The following is a 20,027-nucleotide window of genomic DNA, read 5'->3' on the forward strand; positions in this document are numbered from 1 at the left end:
TTTGCTAACTTTCTCATCAGTAGTCCACTATTAAATCATATGAAGCTAAAAAAGTAGTAGTGGGAGAGCTTGCCTGTAAATTTAAGGTTCCTTTTTATTTACAATTTCTGGGAAAATGGACACTTTTTATATGGACTACTTGTATAACATTACTTGGAATAGACTGAGCTGCACATAAGATAAGAAAGGATGTAAACAGAACATTTATAAGCCGTGTCCCATACTGTCATAAAAAAGGTATCATTTATCAAAAAGTCCATACAGCCTTAACCTGGAGAGTATCTGGACTTTGGACCAAAAAGAGGGAGGCTCTCATGAATCTGAAGGGACTAAAGCATATGGACTGCTTGCTATGTGGCTCTGGGTTGGCAAAGTGTGAAGAAGCAAGATGCTTTTGGTCAAGAGGCACTTCCTTCCCTGGGGAATTTAAACTCAGAAGAATGAAAACTTAGGGACAGCTTCATTCCTCAAAACTCACCAATGGATCTCTCATTTCCACCAATGTAAATAAAAAATAGTGCATAGGTTCTTGACCTTCCTACCTTAAAACTGGTGGATTTTCCCTTCAGCATCATCCTTAGACCAGTGATCGCTCTCCTTAATACCCCTCCAAGTGTGAGTGGATGTGGTTTGTGTTTTTCTTTTTTTAAGCAGTGTTCCTACTTAATAACATTTTCCTTCATGTCATTAGCCTACCACCTCCCAGGAATAGCCCAGACTAACTTTATAAGTGGATTATTTGACATGAATCAAGTTTTTTCCATTCTAAGTGGGAAAATTCTGTAGGTAGAGTAAGTGCTCCAAATTCATAAGCTCCTAAAACCTGGACTCGTTTTCAATCAGTTTAATTGGTTTAGTTTTGTTTTAAATGTGTATGTGTGCATAGAAATATGTCATCAAGCTATACAAGTATGTACCCTTGTGTATAATAAACATCGTCATTTTAAAAGCTTAGTGGAAAGTACATTTAATGTACGATACCATCCTAAAATTGGAGATGAAGTACCACAGAAAAAGAATTCAGTATTAGTAATTCTTTTACAAGTAACCCGAGTACAATACATTTGACTTTGTAGTAGGTGTTCTCAAATGTCAGAAGGGGAGGGAGGAAAGAAAGCTTCAGCAAGGAAAGGTGGCAACAGCGTAATAGCTGTTTTGTTTTCAACAAAATATATGTAAAGATGCTAATGGGAAAAGAAGGTAGGGGACAGACAGAATTTTTTTTTCCTTATGACCAGACTGTTCGTTTGTATCGTCCTGGGTCAACAATCACGCCAGCTCTGTTCTACTATTGCCGAAACTCGTTTTTCATATTCTCGCTTGTTCTCCTGATATAGCTGAGCAGCCTGGCTGTTTGCTGGACTGTTGGGATTAGGCTCATCCAATAAAGACTAAAAAAAAAAATAATAAAGGTTCAACTTGCCAATATTAAAATTTTTTTTCAAAATAAAGCTAAATTATGAACCGGTGCAATTTTCTTAGTAACTGGACATGAAATGTGTCTAGTCTTTCTTAACAATTCTAGTAGCCTGCTCTTTTAATATAATTTACAAACATCAACACAATTCAGCAAGGAAAACTCAAATATAATTTCCCATTCCCTTCTAACATTACATTATTTCTACAAATAGACTTTAGTGAAACTAGGAAACTTCACCTGTATGGATGTCAAAATGGAGGAAACATCATAGGTTGGGCTCCAACGATTCTGAAGTATATCCAGGCATATACTACCATCTGCATAGACTAAAAGCATAACTGTATCATACATACTGTACCCGCTGCTATATGACTGACAGTGTGTACAAAGTGGAGGGTAGGTTTTTTTTTTTTTTTTTTTTTTTGGGGGGGGGTAGACCATGTTAACAGATATTGATGGTGTGACTATGGTCAACAAGTGCAACATTTTATCAGAGCTCGTCTATGCTGTGATTTTAGGAGGCCTCCTTCATGTGGGCTACTGGACTAAATTGTGTGATACTGGTCGGATAAAACATTTCACTTTTCTCTAGCTGAAAAGCAGACACTATCTACCTTATTCAAAAAAGGAAAAGGCCAGATGGTGCTAAAATATGCCAACTGATAATTATGATTAAAAAAAAAAGAATGGTCAGAACTAAGATCTTTTAAGATGTCCTTAAAAGATGACTAAAATATGAAAAAGATCTCTTAAAACCAAAAAGAAATGGCTACAGATCAAGCTGGCTGTGGGCTTCAGAGGTGCTCTGAAAAAGAAAGGTTGCTCTTAAGCCATTTCAGGCTTCTCCCTAGTTTAAATCCCCTCTCCCTATAACATGATCCCTCTGCTGTTGCCATAGCTACCGTCAAACTGCAGGGAACGTGACTCAGCTTATAGAAAATAAATATCGATCCCACCGTGCCTCAGAGGGAGCGTGCCCAACTACTAGGAAAGCCTCATCCAAGAGCCATTTAACTGCTCTTTGTGGACAACACCAAGAGGTGACTCAAATAGGCCCTTAAAGATTTTTTGGCTTGCAAACCTCAAGGCCTTTAAGAGAGAACTTAGGGTCTGAGACTGCTGGTTCAGGAAGTGATTTCATTCTCCCCCCCCCCATACACAAAATATTCAGCTTTTACCGAGATGGAAGCAAATCAAATTGGGATGTGTTGTACAGATAAGTGCCCTCCCACAAGAAAGACAGGTAAAAAACAATCAGCATACTTACCATTTGGGTGAAACATTTTAGAGACAAATCTTACTGTTGGTGGTTTGTTTGGATATTCTTCTGTGAATTCTATTGTAAGTTTAAAAGTGCCTGTAGATAGAAAAGTTTAAACCACCATATTTACAAGCATTTCAGCTTAATATTGATTCGCTTAATAATAACTTACATTTGTATTCGGCTTTAGGGGTTGCAAAGCTCTTTCCTCACAGCTGAATGCAGGTAGGGAGTAAAAAAGCCATTCTCATTTTACAGATGAGAAAATCAGAGAGGTGAAGAGAATTGCCCGTGATCACAGCTAATACAATTTGTATTAAACAAAATACATACATGTCGATGTATATTTGTGTGGCTGTGTATGTATATGCCCACACGGAGAAGGAAAAGACCAGGCAAGATGAGACCTCAAGAAACCACCCATTTAGTCATTCCCAAATGTCTAATTTTGCTACTTTGTGTGACAGTCCCCTTAATCCAGTTTTTGTTCTACTCCTCTAAATGCTGAAACTACTTAACCTGGTTTATGCAAACTTAAGAACAGTTTTTTATCCTGGGCACAGAATTGTTAACTTTGATATAACTAATAAAAGCAAACCTAAAATAAGACAAAACAATTCTCTGAAAGACTACTTACTATATAAAGGCCACTTTCCTCAGGCTGGCATTCAAGGCCCACCACAAAATGACTCTACCCTTCCTACTTCCTCCTCCTTCAACCCAGAGGAGTACTGTGTTCCAGCCATACCAGGTTTTCCATTCCTGTTCCTTCTCCCCCACATTGCCCATACTTTAGTTCCCCAGTTCTTATTCCCTATTCCTGTCATGCCTCCCCTCCCATCTCAACTTGCTGATCCAGCCACCCTCCTAGGCTGAGCTCAAATGTCCTTTGAATCGAAGCAATCTGATTCTATAGCATTTTATAATTCTCACGGATATTGTGTGTGTACGTGTACATAAACTATAATACACTAATAATGTAATACATATCTTCATTATTATCATCTTCAGGGCCAGGATGATATTTATATTTGCTTCTCTCTCCAATCCCTAGAATAGCATACTGTGCTCATTAAGTGATTACTGTTTCTCCTTTTTAAACCAAAAATAGGGAACAAAAACAATTGTGAAGTCCTTTAAAGCAGTGTGTCAAAATCAAATAGAAAATGGGGGGGGGGGGCAGGGGAGACTAAACTACATAAGGATCCCTGCAGGCTGATTTAGAAAATCCCATATTAATGTTATCTAGGTTTTCCTGTGTTAAAAATTTCCCAATTTCATTTTGATCTAGTGCTAGTTACACTTGGGAGTGTCATGGTCAACATGCTTTGATACCTTTGCTTTAAAGGAGACACAGCCAGACTTAGAGGTTCATTTCAAGTAATAATAGTTTTAAATTTTAGTTCTCCAATATGGAACATTAGTTAAACAGTGACTACTCGAAGTACAATTCCTGAAACACTTAAGATTCCAGAAAACAACATCCCATTTCCAGTCTGGGGGATGGTACACGTCCATGCATAAACACAGGAGGTCTAAATCACACACAAAAAAATTAACAGTCAGGCTGGAACAAAGAACTAACAAAAGACACAGACTACTCCTAGTACTTATGCTCTAAATTACATTTTTAAAAAATCCCAACTAATCAGAGAATTTTAACATAGCGCTAATTCCAACACAAGTACTTTTTGCAATTCTCTGTTCAAAACATGTAAACTGGAATGGCAGCATTATGTCCTAAAATTTTAGAGAAAAAAATATACTACCCAAGCAGTCAACATCAATTATTTAAATGGTATTCTCACACACTAATCATTTCTGTAAATAAAACCATTATAAATACCATTAATAGAAGATCTTAATTGAACATATCTGAAAACTACCTATTCCTTGTATGTTCCCTGCAAGTTTGTGTCACGTAGTACTTCGGGATATAAAATCCTCAGCATTCAAATCACTACTAAATAATTATCTTCATTATTCACACCAGTAAAGGGATAAGTGACAGAGGTCATCCAGAAAACATTCCTATTTGGTTTTGGAATGTCTGGGAAGACTCAAACAGATAGGTCTTCCTAATGACATTTTGTTTATATGAACTGGCATTTGGTGGGCATCTATGCACCATGGTAGGGGAGGCAAGTCTTAAATCGAGAGAAGTTTACCTGCCTTTGAAAAAATTGGGCATCAGTAATAGAATGACTGGGATCTATTTAGCAGGCAAAGATAAACCAGATATCACTCAAAAAGTTTGCGATTTATAAAAGTAGTTCTAATAACCATTCAAAAAATAAATTCACGAAGCTTATCTTGGACTGAAATTCCTCCTTTTTCCAAAGTTAGAGATTTTTAAGTTTCTCTGCCACCAACAAAAACCAATCCTTGGTTGTCCAACAGCTTTCAGTGGCTCCCAAATGCCTTGAATAAAATAAAAATTGTGCTGGCATTTAAAGCTTTATAGCCTGCCTCTAATCTACCTTCCAGACTCATTTTATATTATTCCTTCATTACTATTTTAATAATAGTCATCCAAATCCTCAACATGATCTTAGGCAATAGAGCGTTAAGTTCAAGCCCTGCACCAAACTGGATGGGCTTTGAGGATTCTATGATAGCCATGAATAGATGAATTTTTCTGCTGCAATCTCTTGATAGCCATTTCAATTACAGAAGAGTTCTAAACTGTCAAGTGAAAGAAAGAAGTGGAATACTCAAACTAATTACAGATATTTGAAGTATTTTTTGAGAAAAAAGAAATCACATGTCATGGAATAAACTAATATACTCTTCATTACCACCTGTTCACAAATCATCTTTTAGATCTTTCTACATCTAAAGGATGTAGACAAAAAGTTTAAGCTCAATTCTTTAGTAGCAGGGATGTCTTAAGTACATAGAACAGCATGAATGCTTGAAGCTTCAGAAAGTTCAGAGTTCCAATTTCAGAATCTAATAATTAGATTTCAATTTTCTAAGATCCTAAAGCAGGAATCTGACTATATCACATATGTATTGAAATACACATGAGTAACAATTCCAAAGGGCTTTGTGGATGAAATTTTGTCTTTTCCAGATCTACTGATTAGAAAAGGCTCTCAACACCAACTTCTGTAATGTTCTCATTTAAGAGGCTCCTTCTCTGGTGACACTAAAAATACAAACTTCTTTGCAAGGTGATGACTAGGTACTCACAAAATCATCTTGAACTGAGCTTCCTTCCCCAAACTCAGTACCACTAATTCAGCCAGCTGAGCAATGAACACCAGTGTGACAAACATCTTGTCACTGAAGCCAAGAGATTTCATAACGTCTTCAAAGACATGGGGCAAGGGCGTGTGGCAGAAAGCACACTCAACTTAGGAGTCAGGAGAGACCTGGGTTCAATTCTCATCTCTTAACACTTGCTAGCTGTGGAACCTTGGGCGGTCATTGTAACCTCTCTGAGGCTCAGTTTCCTGTAAAACCAGAACATCTTTAGTACCTAACAGCCAGAATTATTGCAACACCCAATTCAAGTCATATATGGAAAGCACTTTGCAAATGGAAAGTATTTGTTAACTTTTTTAATACCTCAAAAATTGAGTTTTTTAAATGTCAAGTAACTCTTTAAGAATTAAGTCTTAGTTTTATAGAATCTGAATTACACTTTCCAAGAAGGCCAAAATGTTAGAAAAGTCCCAAATAAGCCATCAGCAGAAAGGCTCTGCAACTTGTTTTAGAGAAACCTGGTGACTAAAAATTCACTTAGAAAAAGATCAATACTAAAAGTAATTCACTTCATAGAGATAGATTAAAAGTTCTATTAACTTGAGAACTCCCTCAGTACATTCAAAGTGGTTAAGTTTGGGAGGAAAAAAAGGTTTCTACATAGCTTCTTAGGAACACATCTCTAAAATAAGAAAGTATTTTCCCCTCCCTAGTGTCCATCAAGGCTGTGAGCTCTGCCAGGTCCTCCCTGAGCTGGAAAGAGAATGAATACAGGATGGCAGCCGGTCTGCATGCTGAAATGCAGCTCAGATTCTGAGAGGCTCACCACCAGTTTGATGGAAAAATGATTTCTTAAAACACTACAACTCTCAGCCAATCTCCTAAATCAGGGCTCAGTTACAATCTGCACAGGTGGAGGAAGCTCGAAGACATGGTATAATAAGAGGTCCTTCGTGTACTAAAGCTAATCCCTTAAAAGTGTAATGGAAAAGCTAATGGGTTAAGAGATAGAATGGTGTATTAGAATACTGAGGAACTTAGAGCCAGGAGTCCTAGGTTTGAATTATGCCTTAAGATGCTTAGCTGTGTGACCCTGGGCAAGTAACTTTACCTTTCAGCAGAGCCTCCGTTTCCCCATCTGTAAAATGGAGATAATATCCCTTATACTACGTCTTCTCACAGGATTATTGCGAGGAAAGCACTCTGTAACCTTAATGCACTATACAAATGTGAACTGTACTTATTGAGAGTTTCTTTAGATGATACTCCTATACAATCATTTAGAAATTCACGAGACTCCAGCTCTTAACACTGTTTGCTTTTGAATGTACCAGTTTTCAGCAGGTTAATGTATTGATGCAAGTGAGATTGGAGAGACTTCTCAGAAGCCTCTTGTATAAACCAATTGTGTGTGTGTGTGTGTGTGTGTGAGATCTAAGGTACTATCTAAACTCTGTATTCATTTCAATGAGACATCATCTTCCCCACAATTCCTACGTCAAAATAACTTCAACCATCTCTCTCTTTTGCTCAAAATACACTTCTCCTTTTGGAACTGGTCATTCCAGAACTTCCGAAGACTGATCAGTAAGACCCATAAACTTTAAGATTTGTCAGGGTAGATCCTCCATTAAGAACTGTTCCCGACCTTTTCTACTGCTTCTTATTTCCATAACACATTCGAAATGGCCAAAGGCAATAATGCAGTAGGCAGATCAGTCTTTTCTACTTAAGTCTTTTGTTGGATAAATGAGTATTCATAGACTGGTTTAAAAAAAAAAGGGGGTTACACAGAGAGATAGATAGCCACAGGTGGTTAGCATCCTAAATACCTGAGGACTACGATATCTGCATAAGGATACTGATTGTTAAGTAGAAAGAAATTAGAGATGTATTCAACATGGGCAGTGCCCTTCAGACTTAATAATGAGGTCAGTATGCATCTATCACCTAATCATAAACACTGCCATTATTAAGGGAAGGTCCAGGTAACTCAGAAATTCTTTTTTATTTCCCCCCCTCCCCGCCAAAAAAAAAAAAAAAATCAGACATGGTTGTGAAATAGCTAAATCGCCAACAACCACCCTGGTGCCTGCTGTACAATAAAGCTGTGCCCAGCAGAAAGCTTTCTGAGGAAAATGAGATGGGAAGCCAACCAAAACAAATGCTGTGAGAGCTCAGCTACTAAAACAAATACACACTGTTCATGTGCACATAGAGCTTAAGTTTAAAAACTAGATACAGATCTATTAGTGAAAAATTAAATCTAGGTACGGGTAAGAACTGTTGTTATTATACAAGAAATCATTCAACTGATTTTTCAGACCCGTAACTTTATGTATATAAAGGACTTTAGATGAAGAAAGTACTACTACCAATACTGATTTGCAACAGCCTGGGGTTAAGTGACTTGCCCAGGCTCACACAGCCTGGCCAGTCAGAGGCCAGAGTTGTACCCAGGTCATTCTGCCTCTGAAGCCATCTCTCTATTCACTTATCCTTGCCTCTGCAAACTACCTCCTTATGTTCTATCAGTTATTTTTATTTTAGTACTTTTATTTCACTTAACAACCAGCACCTGAAGAGGTAAGGGGGAAAGAAAGAAGAATCTCAAGATATTCAGGCAGCCATTGATATTGGCTCTAGACACTTTCATCACCAAAATGCAGGGATAAATGAAAACTAATTTAAGATCTGAAGAAGCCTCAAGATGGTGGATTCCACCAACTGGAAATTATTTTAAGGTTTAAGAAACAAAAGTTTTCATGATTAAATCTTTAATGGTTTAAAACTACCCTAGACTTTTGGGGTCACCTTGTATTTTACCTTAATTGGCCAGTTAAACTATGTTTAGTCTGGCAAAAAATGAAAAAAAAAATTCCCAGAATTTCAGAGTTGGAAGGCTCCTCAGATTTATCTAATCCAACCTATACCCTAACAAGAATCCCCGCCAGAGAGGCGGGAGGAAGCCTGCTAGTTCTAACTCCTGAGCCAGCCCATGACCCTGTAATTGTTAAGAAGTTTGCAACCTTTTCCACCTTGCAACCTTTCCCACCGATCCTAGCTCTTGTCTTCTGAGTTCAAACTGAACTAGTCTAGTCCTGTTTGTCCTGGACAATTCTTCAAATACTTGATAAAAGGTATCATCCCCCAGAATTACAATCTATGAGAAATGCTAATTATTCAAGTAAAGGGATAAAGAGAGGTAAAGAAGTTTTGTTTTTGTTTTTGTTTTCATTGGTTGAGAGCATAAATAGGGTCGATGACCTTTTGATCCCCAATATCTTTTAAGATTCTATGACTTCATTAACAACAGGTCGGGTGTGGAAATGAATTTGAAAGCCTAGGACAGGGGCCGGTTTCCTCAGAGCCAGTCATACAACACCCAAACTACAAAAATAAACAGTTGTGAACAGTGCTCTAGTGCCCCCTTCACAAGCCCCGATAAAAGGTACCAAACTGAGTCAGGTGGTCAGCAGCCTGAACAACCTGCCATACAAGGGCAGCTTACTCTCGCCTGCAGGAGGTAGAGAAGAAAGAGGGGGACGGGGCTGGCTGAATGGGGACCCACTCCTTCCCCAGCTCAACAGCCGGCTCTGAAAGGGAGGAAGGATAGCGCTTCTTACCATCTTCAAACGGGGTCCCCTCGGGCCTGTAAAAGAAGAGAAAGCAAAGCAAAGTCAGTGCTTGCTGTCTGCCTCCCGGGAGGGAGCCTGGCTGCCCTCACCTTGGGCCCCCGCCCGCCTGCCCCTTGGTCGGGAAGGCCCCCGTGGGCATCGCTGGGCGAGGGCCCTCCGCCCCAAGCAGCCGTCCTGCCTGCTTCCCAGCCCCACGAGCAGCGGCACTCCAGGTGGCAGCTACTCCAGGCCCCGGATCGGGACGGCCCTCAGGCCGGTCCCGGGCACCCAGGGCAGGCAGGTAGTCCCGTTCCGTCCCATCCCGTCCCGTCCCGCTCCAGTCAATTTCCCGGGCCCCCTCCTCCTCCCCCGCCTCCCGCTCGCCTGTGCGCGCGCGCCCGCCCTCCTGCCCCAGGGCTCCCCCGGCGGACTCACCCGAAAATGACCGCGTTCCACACCATAATGTTGTTCTCCGACGGGGCTCCACTGACCCCGGCAGGGGGGTCCTCTTGCAGCCTGCGGAGGCAACCCAAGGAGAGCTCAGCCCTGCCCAGCCCTGCCCGTCCACCCCGGCCCAGCCCGGCCCATGCCCCCCGACTGGGACCCCGCCCCGAGTCCCTCGCCCCTCGGCCAGCTCCAGCTGCCCTTCCTTACCTCTTGAAGTCCCGCATGAGGCGCCGCCGAGCCGGAGTGGACATGTCGCCGAGTACTGCGGGCTCAGGGGTGGGGCATAGACCAGCGGCCCGGCAGGAGGAGGTTGAGGCGGCGGCTGTAGAGGAGGAGGGGCAGGGGGAGAAAGAGCAGGAGGAAAAAGAGAAACAGAAGGACGAGGGGGAGGAGGCAGAAGAAGAAGAGGAGGAGGAGGAGGAGGAGGAATAGGTGGAGGTGGTAGTGGTAGTGGTAGTGGAGGAGGAGGAAAAGAAGGAGGATCAACTAGAGACGCAGCCGGCGCAGAGTCGGACTCCGACTAGAATGCTGGAACCCCTTGCCCGGAGAAGAGAGGGCCGATACCAACTTGAGTGGCCCCAGAGGGGAGACAGGGGAGGAAGAGGCTGCACCACTGCTGGGGCGCGGGGGAGGACGGGTGGAAGGCGGTGACAAGAGCTGCTCGAAGTCACCAGAAGGGGGGGGGGATGAGCAAGCTCACAAAAGCAATAATTAACCGTGTAACTCGAGAGAAAGGGAAGGAGGGGCAATACTGAGTTGCTTTTATGGGAGGACGTTTTTAGTCCTATACCAATTCCACCCACCCACCCACCATCTCTCCCCCCCTCCCCGCTGCCGCCAACCTCCTGCTCTAGGGCGCTCCCACAGAAACACTGGGGCTGTACCATTCAGGGAAAGTGTTCTCGGGGGGAACAAGCCACCCGGCCAGCCAAGCCTGGAGCGGGGCTGGGGAAGAGCAGAGCTCCAACTCTGCTTACACCCACGAGACCAGGCAGAGATATCCTGGAGGAGGCATGTACCATTGACATCAAAGGGGACTGAGGAAAAGGAGCGAACTCTGCGAGAGAGTTGTCAGTCTAGTGACCTCGTGGGGGAGCCCCGGGGGAGTGAAATATACCCTGCAGCCCTAAGTATCGGGAGTCTAGGTGGGCGACCCCCTGGGATGGAGCGGGAGGGGGGACGGAAACGGAGCCGGCGTCCACTCTGTCCCAGCCCTGGGACTCTGCGGCCACGTTTACAAACACCGGTAACCAGGAGAACCATCCTGGGTCCACGGACTCAGTAGTAGAGGAGACACTGTCTTGTCTAGGAACCAGAGGGGGTGCCTGGAGAGCAGCAGGCGGGGAGAGAATAGCAGTTCTGGGGAAAAATTGTTTACAAAATATCCCAAAGGAACTTCTTCCACCCCCTCCCCTTTAAAAATTATTGTTAAATATTAAATTATCAAAATAATTTTCAAATAACAATTTTTTTTTTACCCCATCAGGACATAAAAAGCTGGAAAAACAAATTTCTCAATAGATATCTACATAATCTAGCAAAAACAAATTCCCACATCGGCCATGTATGTTTCCCCTTCCTCTCCCCCCCCCAAAAAAAAAAAAATCTCTGCATTTCAAGTTCATCACCTCTCAGGAAATGAGTGCCTCATTTCAGCTTTCTATTTTTGGAGTCATGATTTATCATGACATTGATCAGAGTTCTAATGTCTTTCAAAGTTGTTTCTGTCTTTAATGCTATCCTTGTATAAATTAAACTATTCTAGTTCTTTTCTCAAACTGGCCATTTCTTAATTTCTCCTGACACGATAATATTCCATGACATACATATAGCACGATTTGTTTAGCCATTCTGCTGTAGTTTCCACTTTGGGGCTACCGCTTGAAGAGCTACTAAAAATACTTTTGTACATATAAACATCTTGCATTCTTGAATTTCTTGGGGATATAGGCCTAATAGCAGCATCTATGGGTCAAAGGGCGTGCACAATTTGGTAATTCTCTGGGCATACTTTCAAATTGTTTTCCAGAACGGCTATACCGATTTACAGTTTGACCCACTGTGTATTAGTGTAACCCGTTTTTCCCTCTGGCCTCTAGCATTTGTCATTTTCCTCTTTGGTCATCTTTGCACCGTGCAGCCTCAAAGTTGCCCTAATTTGTATATCTCTAATTATTACTGATTTGGAGCATTTTTTCATATGGCTTTTGATAGCTTAGATTTCTTCCTCTGAAAATTGCCACTTCAAATACTTTGACCATTTTTATCTATGGAGGAATGGCTCTTTATCGTAGAAATTTGAATCAACACCCCTAGGGAGATTTTAAGTGAAAGTAAAATTAGAGTTGAGTTGTCCTTTAAAAAAAGAAAGAAAAAGCAGAGTAGTAACTGTCAATTACACCAAGTAATTAACATTTCTAAGAAACTTTTTGGTTTGCAAAGGGCTTTACCCACATAATCCTTTTGATCGAGCTTCAAGCAATCAATAAACATTTATTAGATGCTAATTAGGCTTAGGTGATTCAAGGACAAAAAAAAAGGAAGTGATCTCTGCCCTCAAGGGGCTTACTTTCTAATCATCCTCAAAGACTTGGTGAGGTTAGTGCTATTATTATGGCCATTTTACAAATGGAAAAAAATTTGGAGGACTGAGAAAGGGCTTTAAATGATTTACTCACATAGCTCCCCAGAGAGTCATTTCTTCTTACAAAGAACTTAAAGAAAGAAGGTTAAGAAAAACAATTCAGCAAAACTAGCTTACACTGACTAAGAGATGACTATTTGACGGAGGTAAGGATAAAAGGTACTTGCCTCCCTTTATTGTAGGTGTGGGACATCTCATATACTATTAGCCTCAGTTCTGACAAGGCACTTTTTTTTTGTATTCTTTGTAACTAAGGATGGCCAGCTCTTGGGGCCGGGAGGGGATATGGATATATTTGAAAATGAAGATGATATAAGAATAAAAGCCATCAGCAAATATTAAAAAGAAAAAGTCCTCTTCACTCATTATTTCTTCAGCCTTATTTAATTAGGGCAGTGAGGTATAGTGGGGGAAAGGTAGGATTTGGAGTCCAAAAGTTTCCATTTGAATTGTGGTTCTGCCACTTAACTGACTTCCCCTCTCCCGGAGTCTCAATTTCTTCCTCTGCAGAATGAGGGGATTGGACAACATCAGGGCTTCTTAAAACTTTTTCTACTCACAATCCCTTTTTGTCCAGGAAATTTTTACTTGATCCTGGGTATATAAATATATAAATAAAATAGGTATACAAATCAAATATTTACTGGTAATAAATCATAATTTTGAGACATCCACATTCAGTTACCAGGCTCGACCCACAGTTTAAGAAGCTGATGATTAAATGATCTTTGAACACCCTTCCGGTTCTAGATCTAGGGCCTATGGTGAAAAGAGAGGTGGTGAATAGTATCAAATGCTGCAGAAGGATTAAGACAACGAAAACTGAGGAAAAACTATTGCTTTTGGCAACTCGTCAGTGAACTTGGAGACTCAATTACTTTTATTTTTAAAAATTCATTTTATTTACGCCTTTTCTTTTTAAATTATAGTCATTTCAGCATATACCCATTCGGCCCATCATCAAATTAGTGATTGTAGCTAAGAAAAATATTAAAACGCTTAAGGAAAACCAACTAACATGGGGACTGTGTTTGACAGCATATAACAACATCCCACGAAATGGTCCCCACTGCCCAGCCTCCCTCTCCATTCAGTGGAGAAAGGTGTTTCTTCACCATATTTCGAGGGCCAAGACTAGTCATCTCAGTTACAGTCTTCAGTGTTGTTGTTTTTTATTTTATTTTAATTTTTTCTAATTTTAATTATTTTATCTCTGCTTATATTCTATCAGTGCCCCTTATTTTCATTTGTATATATTCACACAAGTCTCACATTTGAAAGAAAGAGTACTTTCAGTAGAGAGGGTTTGGATAGGGGGAGAAAGAAGTCAGATTTCAGGAGGTTGGAAAAAAATTTTCTTGGACAAAAAGGGATTGTGAGTAGAAAAAGTTTAAGAAGCCCTGATGTTGTCCAATCCCCTCATTTTGCAGAGGAAGAAACTGAGACCCAGGGAGGGGAAGTCAGTTAAGTGGCAGAACTCCAATTCAAATGGAAACTTTTGGACTCCAAATCCTACCTTTCCCCCACTATACCTCACTGCCCTAATTAAATAAATATCAAGCATTTACTATGTACTAAGGAACACAGCTCATACAGGGGTATGGAGCTAAATCATATGGGAAGGCAGATTAGTCTGACTGGAGCAGCAGAACTTCCCTGGGGAGAAATGAGAGCTGGACTTGAAAAAGCTCCTGGGAGGGGGAGGGGGAAGAAATAGGGGGGATGGAGTAGGGGAGAGATAGGTTGGGGGAGGGGGATACTTGATAAGAGGTCTTAGAATGCTAGGCTGAGAATTTTTTTATTTGGTAGGGAGCCATTACATGTCCCTGGACAAGGGTGAGTGTCATGACAAAAATAGATTTTGGGGGGCAGCTAGATGGCGTAGTAGATAGAGCACCAAAGAACCTTGAGAGGGGTGAGTATACAGGAGAAGAGAGTGGGCATAAGGACTGAGAAAAGACCATCAGAGCTGGCAATGAAGAGATCATTGGTGGACACTAGGTTGTGCAGTAGATAGAGCACCAGCCCTGAAGTTAGGAAGACCTGAGTTCAAATCTGGCCTCAGACACTTAACACTTCCTAGCTGTGTGGCCCTAGGCAAGTCACTTAATTCCAATTGCCTCAGCAAAAAAAAAATAATAATAATTTTTAAAAATTGATTTTTGAGGATTGACTGGGGGAGGGGTGGCAAAAAAGACAGAGACCTAGAGCCTGATTAATAAGCCTAGTCCTAGTCCCAAATGATTATGAGATAGAGCAGAATGGTCTGCATGTTTTGTTTCAGATATTTCACTTTTTTTTTGTATTTCAAGCACCTGACATAGTAATAAATGCTGATTGATCGATTGATTGACGGGCTTGCCTGTCTTTCAAGTGGCATTTTTCCTTTCTCCCTTGGACTACCTGACCAACCCCACCCCCCGAAAACAAAAAACCTCAAATCTCAAAGACATCGGCTAAAGTTGTTCCCAGAGCCTCTGTGTGTGGCCTCCTTGTGTGTGGCCAGCAGAGCCGGATTTCAGAAAGGGACTGTGCCTCAGGAAGACTGAGCCCCCACGCTCCTCCCCAGAAGCAGGGTTGCCATAGTGAATGGGCCCAGGGCAGAACTCTCTCAGGCAGACAATCATCAGGCTGGTACAGCCTAACTATAGCTCTGTTGGCTTCGAAGCCCTTACCACCCCCATCCCACCTTGACATCTCTGCACCCATCCAAACAGAGTCTTTTGGGTGCCCCCTCTAAAGGAAGGGGGCCAAGGAATGACATCATTTTCCATTCTAAAAGCATCCTTGTCATTTCCTCTGTAGCTTCCAACAGGCCCCTGGCAGACACCCAGACTCGATCAGACTCCAAATCGCCTTTCAGTCCCCAACATTAAGCTTCTCTGAGGGCCCTTTCTCAGGTTTAGAGTGAATGCTCAGGCCAAGATGAGAGATTTAGTTTGGTCTTGAGCCTTCCACTCAAACCTGACATGAACACACGAGTGAGATTTCTGAAATATGGGAGTAGATAATTATGGGAAGCTGTGCAATCTTCGTCCACAAGAATCTTAAATTCAGGATAGAATGTAATCTTCACTGTGCTTGGTATATAGTAGGTGCTTAGTAAGTACTGGATCGACTCCTAACAATATTAAGTAAATGCCAGTGCTAGCAGCAGGGAAAACGGAATGACCTTGGAATATTATTCCTTAGTGCCTTCTAAATCTTTGATTTTGTGATTCTATAAGCTAGGAATTCACCAATCCCATTATTCAACTCCCCTTCAGTGAATTGGATGTGCAGGGAACTCACCAGCCATTCAGATCAGTAGAAGATGTATACAGAAAATGGAACGAAGGCAGGTAACAGATGAATCCAGGAGTGTCGTAGGTCTGTTAAAAGTATAAGTAACAAACAACTTTGAAAGACTTAAGAAATCTGATCAACATAACGATTAAGTACAATTCCAGAAGGCTTGTGATGAGACATTTTCTAGAGAAAGAGAGGGAGGGAGGGAGGGAGGGAGGGAGGGAGGGAGGGAGGGAGAGAGAGAGAGAGAGAGAGAGAGAGAGAGAGAGAGAGAGAGAGAGAAGAGAGAGAGAGAGAGAGGTAGTATTAATGGGTTTTGTTTTTCTTGCTTTCTCAATGCAGGGGGGGAAGGGGAAGTATGTATATAAGAGAGATATGCGTGTGGTGTGTGTGAAAGAGTAAGTTAAAATAAAATTAAAATAAAAATTATATGCCAAAAATACTGTCAGTTGGGCTAAAGTTTAGATAGAGAAGTGAAAAGGGCCGGCAAGAAATTTACCATTGTCCTTATTGGACAGTAAAAACGGTTCTTTTCAGATAAATTAGGGACAAGAAGAAGATCCATCTAAATATTTGGGATGGATGGATAAATTAGATATCAGATGACAGAGAAGAAAGACCCTGAAGACTTTATAGATATGGGACTTCATTGATGAGAGTAGTCCTTCCACTCGGGCTGACTGTAAGCCTTCTTTGACTCAGGAGATGATCTTTAAGAACTGCTGCTGTTTCATCATCTTATAATCAGCCTGATGGTGAGCTTCTCTATTTTAGCTGGTTGTGGTCTCTGGTTTCAAAGTGAAGATATCTTATTCAATTCTGGGCCAATACTCAGAAGAGGCAGACTGCCCAACTCTTCTGGTTTCTCTGTCAAGTAGAATGAATGACCTTTGGACAGGAAAGGACTATACAAAAAAAGCTAAAAGGAAACTGAAATGAAAGGACTATGGAGAGATTAGAAAAGGGCATTCAACTACCCTTGATGAATTCAAGTCACCAACCCCAGAGGAGTATCATATTAGAGTACTGAAAGAACTAGCAGATATGGTTGTTGAACCACTGTAAGTATACTAGAGAGGGGTAAACATTGCTCTGATTATTAGAGAAAACTCTTGTAAACTACAAGCTTGACTTCAATTCTTGGCAGAATTCTCTAATATATACTTAAAGAGATGGTGATCAAACATGGAGACTATATTGCAATAGAGTCACAGAGAGACTTTATGAAACAAAGTGCATCAGGGATTGACTGAGCAACTTGAGATAATGCTGCCACAACAAATTATGAATGAAGAATGCTGAGAAAAACAAGAAGACTGGCGTGAACTGATAGAGAGTCAAGCAAACAGAAGCAGGAAAGTATTATTTATGACTGGTACCAATAATAAGAATGAAAAAAAAAGCCACAAGGAGATAATGACTGCAATGGAGAAAAGATGAGGAAAAACCTTTCTTCTTTTAGTCAAGAGGTGGACATTGAAGACACCAAGGTCATCTGTTGCATCCTTGGCCATCATGGACTCCAATGACTGGAAGAGAAAGTGACATTGAAGACTTTGTGCAACGCTGCCTACTCTTAAATCCAATTCACATGAAAGTTAAGATATCACCTGTGATGTCCTCTTCAAAAAATAAAGGATGAAAAACAAGAAAAGTTGGAGGAGTAAATATATGTAAAGTCTATATACCATGAAACTGGTCAGTGAGTTCAAGGATTTGCCTGTTTTCATTGTGATAAAGCAGATCATTGGGTAGCAGAATATTAATGGGACTATAACTGTGACATAAAAAACAAAAAACATCAAAAAGTTATTTTGAAAACCCCAACAATCACTGGTCAATGTGTTCAGTGGGTTACCTGTTTTCAATGTGACATTGGAAAGCAGAATATTAATGTGAACATAACTAACATAAAAACAAAAGGCACCAAAAAGTTATTTTAAAAACCCCAACAGTCAGTGGTCAATGTGTTCAATGGGTTTGCCTGTTTTCATTGTGACATTGGATTAGCAGAATATTAATGTGAATATAACTGAAATATAAAAACAAGAGGCAGCAAAAAGTTATTTTAAAAACTTCAACAATCAGTGGTCAATGTGTTCAATGGGTTTACCTGTTTTGATTGTGATAAAGAAGATCACTGGGTAGCAGAATATTAATGTAAATTAACATAACAACGAAAAGCACCAAAAAGTTATTTTAAAAACCCCAACCGTCAGTGGTCAATGTGTTCAATGGGTTTACCTGTTTTCATTGTGACATAGAGGATCATTGGATAGCAGAATATTAATGTACATATAACTGTAACATAAAAACAAAAGGCACCAAAAGTTATTTTTAAAACCCCAACAGTCAGTGGTCAATGTGTTCAATGGGTTTACCTGTTTTCACTGTGACATTGGATAGCAGAAAATTAATGTGAATATAACTGTAATATAGAAACGAAAGGCACCAAAAAGTTATTTAAAAAACCCCAACAGTCAGTGGTCAATGTGTTCAATGTGTTTGCCTGTTTTCACTGTGACACTGAATAGCAGAATATTAATGTGAATATAACTGTAACATAAAAACAAGAGGTAGCAAAAAGTTATTTTAAAAACTTCAACAATCAGTGGTCAATGTGTTTGATGAGTTTACCTGTTTTGATTGTGATAAAGAAGATCACTGGGTAGCAGAATATTAATGTAAATTAACATAAAAACAAAAGGCACCAAAAAGTTATTTAAAAAACCCCAACCATCAGTGGTCAATGTGTTCAATGGGTTTACCTTTTTTCATTGTGACATACAGGATCATTGGATAGCAGAATATTAATGTGAATATAACTGTAACATAAAAACAAAAGGCACCAAAAAGTTATTTAAAAACCCCAATAGTCAGAGGTCAATGTGTTCAATGGGTTTACCTGTTTTCATTGTGATAAAGAAGATCATTGGATAGCAGAATATTAATGCAAATATAACTGTAATTTAAATACAAAAAGCACCAAAAAGTTATTTTAAAAACCCCAACAATCAGTGGTCAATGTGTTCAATGTATTTGCCTGTTTGCACTGTGACACTGGATAGCAGAAACTTAATGTGAATATAACTGCAACATAAAAACAAAAGGCACCAAAAAGTTATTTAAAAAACCCCAACAATCAGTGGGTAATGTGTTCAATGGGTTTACCTATTTTCACTGTGACATTGGATAGCAGAATATTAATGTGAATATAACTTTAATTTAAATTAAAAAGGCACCAAAGTTATTTTAAAAACTCCAACAGTCAATAGTCAATGTGTTCAATGGACTTACCAGTTTTCATTGTGATGAAGAAGATCATTGCATAGCAGAATAATTAGTGTGAATATAACTGTAACATAACAACGAAAGGCACCAAAAAGTTCTTTAAAAAACCACAACCATCAGTGGTCACTGTGTTCAATGGGTTTATCTGTTTTCATTGTGACAGTGAATAGCAGAAAATTAATGTGAATATAACTAACATAAAAACAAAAGGCAGCAAAAAGTTATTTTAAAAACCCCAACCGTCAATAGTCAATGTGTTCAATGGGTTTGCCTGTTTTTATTGTGATGAAGATCATTGGATAACAGAATATTAGTGTGAATATAACTGTAACACAACAACAAAAGGCACCAAAAAGTTCTTTAAAAAACCTCAACCATCAATGGTCAATGTTCAATGGGTTTACTTGTTTTCACTGTGACATTGGATAGCAGAATATTAATGTGACTATAACTGTAATTTAAATAAAAAAGGCACCAAAAAGTTATTTTAAAAACTCCAACAGTCAGTGGTCAATGTGTTCAATGGGTTTATCTGTTTTCATTGTGACACTGGATAGCAGAAAATTAATGTGAATATAACTAACATAAAAACAAAAGGCACCAAAAAGTTATTTAAAAAACCCCAACAATCAGTGGGCAATGTGTTCAATGGATTTGCCTGTTTTCATTGTGACATTGGATAGAATATTAATGTGAATATAACTGTAACATAAAAACAAAAGGCACCAAAAAGTTATTTAAAAAACCCCAACAATCAGTGGGCAAAGTGTTCAGTAGGTTTATCTGTTCTCATTGTGACATTGGATAGAAGAATATTGTGAATATAACTGGAACATAGAAACAAAAGGC

General features: G+C 40.0%; 1 protein-coding gene across 1 annotated transcript; it reads right to left on the reverse strand.

Moving 5' to 3' along the window:
• Positions 1–951: 951 nt before the first annotated feature.
• On the reverse strand, positions 952–10,558 carry UBE2A (ubiquitin conjugating enzyme E2 A). Its single transcript, XM_051969009.1, has 6 exons — positions 10,163–10,558; positions 9,944–10,024; positions 9,518–9,543; positions 2,688–2,777; positions 1,658–1,746; positions 952–1,391 (listed from the first exon to the last, which is right to left on the reverse strand). The coding sequence occupies exons 1-6, from the start codon at positions 10,204–10,206 to the stop codon at positions 1,263–1,265; spliced, it is 459 nt and encodes a 152-aa protein (XP_051824969.1). The 5' UTR covers positions 10,207–10,558; the 3' UTR covers positions 952–1,262.
• Positions 10,559–20,027: the final 9,469 nt, after the last annotated feature.

The sequence above is a fragment of the Antechinus flavipes genome, chromosome X (assembly GCF_016432865.1).
Source record: "Antechinus flavipes isolate AdamAnt ecotype Samford, QLD, Australia chromosome X, AdamAnt_v2, whole genome shotgun sequence".
Taxonomy (NCBI): domain Eukaryota; kingdom Metazoa; phylum Chordata; class Mammalia; order Dasyuromorphia; family Dasyuridae; genus Antechinus; species Antechinus flavipes.